Source organism: Silene latifolia, chromosome Y (assembly GCF_048544455.1).
Source record: "Silene latifolia isolate original U9 population chromosome Y, ASM4854445v1, whole genome shotgun sequence".
Classification (NCBI taxonomy): Eukaryota; Viridiplantae; Streptophyta; class Magnoliopsida; order Caryophyllales; family Caryophyllaceae; genus Silene; species Silene latifolia.
Genome location: NC_133538.1, coordinates 56,531,338 through 56,539,034, shown reverse-complemented (window position 1 = coordinate 56,539,034; position 7,697 = coordinate 56,531,338). Strand labels below are relative to the sequence as shown.

The following is a 7,697-nucleotide window of genomic DNA, read 5'->3' as shown; positions in this document are numbered from 1 at the left end:
AATAGATATCTCACGCCGTCACACACCCAATCACATCAGTCCCATCAATCTCAATCACCGACTGTCCACTGGACCAGCCCTGCCAGTGGGGGACCGCAGCCGTACCCACCAAATCCCCGCTCCTCATAATGAGCGATAACCCTGTCCATTAATGTGCACATCCCCTTCCGTGGCGGGTTCCACGAAGGGCGAAACTAGGGCGTGAAGTCACTCCCGCAAGTGACCCCACTCAGCCGAGGACACACCTCGAGAACCAGAGACAAACAATCACAATCAACAAACCGTCACAATACAATTACTATATTATTCAATCAACCACAACACATCAATATCACATTATGGGACTAATACTGAGTAGGAAATCTTACCTGGAAAGCACAACTATCAGACGGACTCAACAGCTGTATCAAAAAGCCTCTTCTACAAAACCTCCTCCTATCATACAAACACATAAACACTACCTAATCACAATCTACACAAAACTCCCAAATTCCCATATTAGGGTTTAAACAACTTAAAGGAAATACCATAAAAACGGTACATAGGTCTTACTCTCGACGCAAGGATCTCAACGGTATAACGAACAATGAAAATCGACCTTCCAAACTCCGGGATTTGCTAACAATGCGATTAAAGTGAAGAACGTACTTTGCTTTCTCTCTTGACAGTAATTTAGGTTTTGAAAAGTGTTTAGAACATTGACGGAAAAGATTATATACCTTAATCGCATAATTAACAAAACCCGAGAAATAACTCCCCGTAAACCGGCTACTCGATCGAATAGCTAAGGTACTCGATCGAGTGCCCCCTTACTCGATCGAGTATCCCAGTTACTCGATCGAGTACCCAACAGGTCAGAAACTATTTTAAAACGCAACTCACCCTTACTCAACAGAGTAATCCCTACTCGATATAGTACCCAGAGACTCATAAATACGGAGTATTACAGACAGCCCCCAGGTTGTCACTAGAAATGGAAATGGACACAAAGAAAGATACTAGAACAACTATGGGAAAGAAAGCCTAGGACTCAGACTCGCACTTTGACTCAAACTTTGATTCGATCTCATATCTAGACTCCTAATCATCATTGTTATCTTCGGGGAATCCTCTTTCAGCACATGGTAGCTTGAACGTCCGATCTCGATCGATGAATGATTTGAGCACCCTGTCCTCGTTGTTTGGGGTACTAGAAGGGTAAAGGCCTAAGAGACCTTCCTATACTAGAAGGATAAAGTCCAGTTTGTTGAGATGATAAGGCCGATGCAGTGGTTTTGGGACCTAAAATGATTCAGGAGATGGTGGAGCAAGTGCAAATAATTTGGCAGAAAATGAGGGATGTGCAAGATAGTCAGAAGAGTTATGCAGATTTGAAGAGAAGTGAGATAGAATTTGCGGTAGGAGATAAGGTTTCGCTAAAGGTGTCTCCTATTAAGGGTGTGATGAGGTTTGGGAAGAGAGGGAAGCTAAGTCAGAAATTTATTGGACCATATGAGATCTTAGATTGAGTTGGAGAGGTAGCATATCGACTGGCACTACCTCCGGCTTTGGATAGAGTTCATATTATGTTCTATGTTTCGCAATTAAGGAAGTATGTGAGTTATCCTACTCATGTACTGGAGCCTGAGCATGTGGAGATAGATGAGCAAATGTCCTATGTTGAAAAGCCTAAGGAAATCTTGGACGGGAAGGTGAGAAAAACTCAGAATGGAGAGACAGCTTTAGTGAAGGTTTTGTGGACTAATCATAACGTGGAAGAAGCTATGTGGGAAGCTGAAGCTGCTATGAGGGACAAGTACCCTAATCTTTTGGTTTAAGCTAGTTGGTTACGGGGACGCAACCCTTTTTTTAGGGGGATATGATGTAACACCTCACATTTTATTGCATTTCGATGGTAAGTTTAATAATTAAAGTGTGTTTTAACAATTTGATGATTGAGTTATGGTTCAAATTTTGTTCGGCCAGTTGGAATATTATTCGGCATGTCTGGTGTTTTGTGTGAACTTCGGGACGAAGTTCTTTTTAAGGAGGGGAAGACTGTAATACCCCGTATTTTAATGATATTTATAATTACGATTTGAGCATTTTAATAGTTTATAATGATATTTATAATTAGTAGATCGTGTGTGGGGCGGAATAATATAATAAAATAATGGATGAGTCGGGAATGGATGTTGGACCGTGTACTTGGGCTGTGTAAGTGTAGTACTCGTGCAAAAAAAAAAAAAAAAAAAAAAAAAAAAAAAAAAAAAATAATAATAATAATAATAATAATAATAATAATAATAATAATAATAATAATAATAATAATAATAATAATAATAATAATAATAATAATAATAACAATGATAATGAAAGATCATAGATCCATATTAGACTCTCTAATAAAAACTAATTTATCTCATAAATTGTTATTTAAGTGATCTATGTAACATGCATGCTAATATGAAAGCATAAAAAGAAAGTATAAGGAAAAACAATTTCCTTACATTGAATTTGTGGTAAAAAGGGCACAAATTAGTTCACCTTACTAGCTTGTTCTTGAGCTTATTCCAAATGGATGATCCTCCTTAATAATCTTCAAAGAGAAGATCTACTTCTTGTTGCACCCAAGAACTAACCCAAAAATAATAACAAGTATTGAACTAGAACTTGTTAATATTGTACCCTTGATATTATTAGTAATATTACTAACTAGTCTTAGTAATAATATATAGTAATAATATATTTTTACTAACAAGCTTAGTAAAGATGATTAATATTTTTAGAGAGATGTTGGAGAATTGTTCACATGCAAAAGTATATTGAGTGAAGAAGTGAGGTAGTGTAAATAAATGAACAATAGATGGAGTGAAAAGGAAGGGAAGTGGCGGGTGGAAATAGGAGTGTTGGAGTGGACAAACTTTGTCTTATATTTTTATCTTACATCACATGCAAAATCTTGTATAAAATAATTATGGTAGTATACAAAATAAGGTGAAATGATTATGTGAGTAATCATCCACTACTCTTATTTTACATGGTCCACTTGCCCATTTACAGGTCCATGTTGGTTCTTATATTTGTCGCACAAATCCGTGTAATTTTATTTTAAACATCGTTTCATGTTTAAATACTTCCATAATTAATTCGTCCAATTCACTCCGTAAATATACGTGTACCGCTGCACATATTATTTACGTACCAATATTAATCACATTAATCAATTAGTACAATTTTAGTGAATTAACAATTAATTAACTAAAACCCGTCTCCCAAAACTTATTATTCAATTATCGCATAATTAAATAATAACTGCCGCTCCTCGAATTCGCAACTCGAAATTTTTCTAAAAATAATCGACTAACTTTTTAGTCTATAAATCAAGGGACTAAATAAATTGTATCTCATACAATTAATTAGTTATAAATTGGGGTTCGTTCCTATAGGTGTGACCAAAAGGGGTCAGTTGATCACCGCCGTCTCACGACAATAACGTCAAACTCTAGTCAACCAACCGTTATCGATTTACGTTAATCAACTGACGAGGATTAAATAATTAAATATCTGATGATACTCCATTAATAAGATTTATTATGTTAACGCACTATTGTGGAGGACACTAACTCCAACAATCTCCCACTTGTCCGACACAAGGTGTACGCTACCAATTCTCTTGTCCGTTTTAATCTCCCACTCAATGCAAGGTGTCTTTCAGGTCGCACTTGCACATGAACATATCGCGAGTGGTTTTTCTCGATCGGGAGTGTGACTACCTGACCGGAAAAATCTCTCACAGATTACTTCCGAGCGTGGCCACGCATTTGTAGTCATTAACTCCTCGAGTGGCCTTGAGATATAGTTACCCAACGTGGGTGGACAATTCATGTATGCCCTATCTATCCTATTGCACAATACAGCTCACCATGACCTAGTAAATGCCCTTTTGGCCTCCTTTCACGGCACGACCTAGGACAAAAACCAAAGTCACTCGAAAACTGCACTTGCTTAGGTAATAGTCTCCAGTCAAAAGAATCGACTCATTAGAACATCTTAGAGATCCCCGCCACGACCAGACGTCTATAATAGAACTTAGGGACTCTCTAAATGGTCACTGTCCGGCAAAGTGTCACACACTCTGCCTATGTAATCGACTAGTCATCACGTATGACCTTATGGTGTTGAACAACCATCAATCGACTTACAATCTAGTCACTCCGAGACGTCACCTCATTAAGTGACTAGGGACAAAATACAATGTTCATCTTATTCACTTAAATAGTGTTCAACATTGTCTCCACAACTTATTCAGATAAACAAGGTATTAAAATTTAGTCACACTAAATAAAAGATTCATAAAAGAATGAATATGAAAACAATGAATGTGATTATCATATATATAATAAAAGATACACTATCCAATTATTACATATCCATAATCTAAAGAAAATCTGGTACTCGTCTCAATCCCATAGCGACGACATGATCATCATGCTTAGCCTTTGATAAAGGCTTGGTTAAAGGATCAGCAATATTATCATTTGTCCCAACCTTACAAATGTCAATTTCCTTCCTTTCCACATAATCTCTAATTACATGGTATTTCCTTTCAATTGACTAGATTTGTTACTAGACTTAGGCTCTTTGGCTTGAAAATAGCTCCACTGTTATCACAATATAGAGTGATAGGATCTTTGGCGGAATTGACTACTCCTAACCCCTCCATGAATTGCCTAATCCAAACAGCTTCCCTCGTAGCCTCAGACGCTTCAAGGTACTCAGCCTCTGTTGTAGAATCCGCAGTAACGCTTTGCTTGAAGCTCTTCCAGGAAACAGCTCCTCCATTTAGCATAAACACATAGCCGGATTGGGATTTCATGTCATCCCGATCGGTTTGGAAACTTGCGTCCGTGTAACCTCTTACATGCAACTCAGTTTCTCCTCCAAACACTAAGAACGAATCCTTAGTCCTTCTCAAGTACTTAAGGATGTTCTTTACAGCTATCCAGTGACTCTCACGAGGCTTAGCTTGATACCGACTTGTCATGCTCAAGGCATACGCAACGTCGGGACGAGTGCAAATCATAGCATACATGATAGACCCAACAGCGGAAGCATAAGGGACGGTCTTCATGTGTTCAATTTCCTTAGGGGTGGAGGGAGACTGTGACTTGCTCAAAGTGATCCCTTGGCCCATAGGTAGAAATCCTCTCTTGGAGTCTTTCATATTGAACCGGTCAAGAACTTTGTCAATATAAGCTTCTTGACTCAATGCTAGTATCCTCTTGGACCTATCCCTATAGATCTGGATACCCAAGATTCGTTGTGCCTCTCCCAAGTCCTTCATTTGGAAGTGTTTCCCTAGCCACTCCTTAACGAAAGTGAGTGATGGAACATCATTCCCAATGAGCAATATGTCATCCACATATAGGACAAGGAATGCAACCTTACTCCCAATAAACTTCATGTATAAACACGGTTCTTCCACACTTCTAGTGAAACCGTATTGTTTAATAACATGATCAAAGCGATGATTCCAACTCCTAGATGCTTGCTTAAGACCATAGATGGACTTTTTAAGCTTACACACCTTCTTAGGGTTAGATGTATCAACAAAACCTTCAGGTTGTATCATGTACACCTCTTCTTCCAGAATCCCATTCAAGAAGGCGTTTTTGACATCCATTTGCCAAATCTCATAATCATGAAATGCGGCATTCGCTAAGATTATCCTAATGGACCTAAGCATAGCGACTGGAGCGAAGGTTTTGTCATAGTGTAAACCATGAACTTGGGTGAAACCTTTTGCCACAAATCTAGCTTTGTAAACATCCACATGTTTATCCATGCCAAGCTTAATTTTATATATTCATTTACACTGAAGGGGTCGCACTCCCTCGGGTAAATCCACCAAGTCCCATACTTGGTTCTCGTACATGGAATCCATTTCGGACCGCATGGCTTCTAGCCAAAGCGAGGAGTCGGGACTAGACATGGCCGATTTGTAGGTAGTGGGTTCATCACTTTCAAAAAGTAACAAAACATCATCCTCTTTAATGTTTCCAAGGTAGCGATCAGGTGGATTAGAAATCCTACTTGACTTTCTAGGAATAATTACCGTTTCAGAGGAAGAGGGAATGCTATCCTCCACGTTCTCCTCTACCTCATTCTCATTTTGTGGCTCTCGAACTTCTTCAAGTTCAAATTTTCTCCCACTCTGTCTCCTAGAAATAAACTCCTTTTCTAGGAAGACAGCATCACGAGCCACAAACACTTTGTTCTCGTGTTTATTGTAGAAGTAATAGCCACGTGTTTCCCTTGGATATCCTACAAAAAAGACATTTGCCAGACCTGGGTGCAAGCTTATTATCAGACTTGATCTTAACGTACGCTTCGTAACCCCAAATATGCATGAATGACAAATGAGGGACTTTCCCTGTCCATATCTCATATGGAGTCTTATCGGCTGCTTTAGTCGGGCTTCGATTTAGTGAAAATACTGCAGACAAGAGGGCAAAACCCCAAAATGAACTAGGAAGCTCAGTTAGACTCATCATTGACCGACCATATCAAGTAAAGTTCGGTTTCTCCTTTCGGCCACACCATTTAATTGCGGTGTGCCAGGAGGAGTCCATTGTGATACTATACCACAATCTTTTAGGTGTGAATCAAATTCAATATTTAAATACTCACCACCACGGTCGGACCGTAGGGTCTTTATCTTTTTATCCAATTGGTTCTCTACTTCTTTTTGGAACTCTTTGAACTTGTCAAAGGCTTCACTCTTGTTATTCATTAAGTAGACATACCCATATCTACTTAAGTCATCAGTAAAAGTAATGAAGTAGTGAAAACCTCCTCTAGCGGTGATGGTTAATGGTCCACACACATCCGTATGTATGAGAGCCAAAACCTCACTAGCTCGTGTCCCTTTTCCCGCAAAAGGTGCACGAGTCATCATGCCTAGAAGGCAAGACTCGCATGTACCATAAGATTCGAAACCAAATGGTTTGAGCACTTTTGATGAAGCAAGCCTCTTAATGCGTCTTTCGTTTATCTGGCCTAAACGACAATGCCAAAGGTAGGATTCGTTTGGATCACCCTTTTTCATCTTTTTAGTTTCCATATGATAAACGTCATTAACATCATTTAAAACATAAATGCCTCCAATTGAAATGGCCTTTCCATAAACCACATCATTAAAAGAAAAAAGTACAACACTTGTCCTTAATCATAAAACAAAGCCTTCCGCGTCTAACGCGGAAATGGAGATGATGTTCTTAGTTAAAGTTGGTACAAAATAACACTTATTTAAATATAACTCTAAACCACTAGCTAAAGTGAGCACATAGGTCCCCACGGAAACGGCGGCTACTCTAGCTCCATTGCCCATGCGGAGATCCACATCACCTTTTGCTAGTGCTTGGATGTCCCTTAAACCCTGCAAATGGTTACAAAGGTGAGACCCACATCCAGTATCAAGTATCCAAGTGAAAGTACAAGCATAATTAACGTCTATCACATAGAGAGAGGAAATCATACCAATAGGCGTCACACGCCCTTCCTTGAGATCCTCCAAGTATTTGGGACAACTCCTCCTATAATGCCCCTTCCCATTACAATGGAAACATTTGGCCTCGGAGAGCTTGACACTTTTTGCGTTGGGATTGCCATTATCAACGGCCTTCCCCTTTCCCTTGTCATTTTTCTTTGACGAT

The 7,697-nt window shown here is 39.0% G+C and overlaps 1 protein-coding gene across 1 annotated transcript; it reads left to right on the top strand.

Annotated features, from left to right (window-relative positions):
- The first annotated feature begins 1,286 nt into the window (after positions 1-1,286).
- LOC141628104 (uncharacterized) lies at positions 1,287-1,817 on the top strand. The gene is made up of 2 exons (XM_074441285.1): positions 1,287-1,447; positions 1,589-1,817. Exons 1-2 carry the CDS (start codon positions 1,287-1,289, stop codon positions 1,815-1,817), a joined length of 390 nt encoding a protein of 129 aa, XP_074297386.1.
- The last annotated feature ends 5,880 nt before the right edge of the window (positions 1,818-7,697 follow it).

Excerpts from the sequence above, each read along its gene's own strand:
- LOC141628104 (XM_074441285.1), top strand. The coding sequence starts at position 1,287 with ATGATTCAGGAGATGGTGGAGCAAGTGCAAATAATTTGGCAGAAAATG. Across the intron at positions 1,448-1,588 it reads CCTATTAAGGGTGTGATGAG|GAAGTATGTGAGTTATCCTA; the intron begins GTTTGGGAAGAG and ends TTCGCAATTAAG.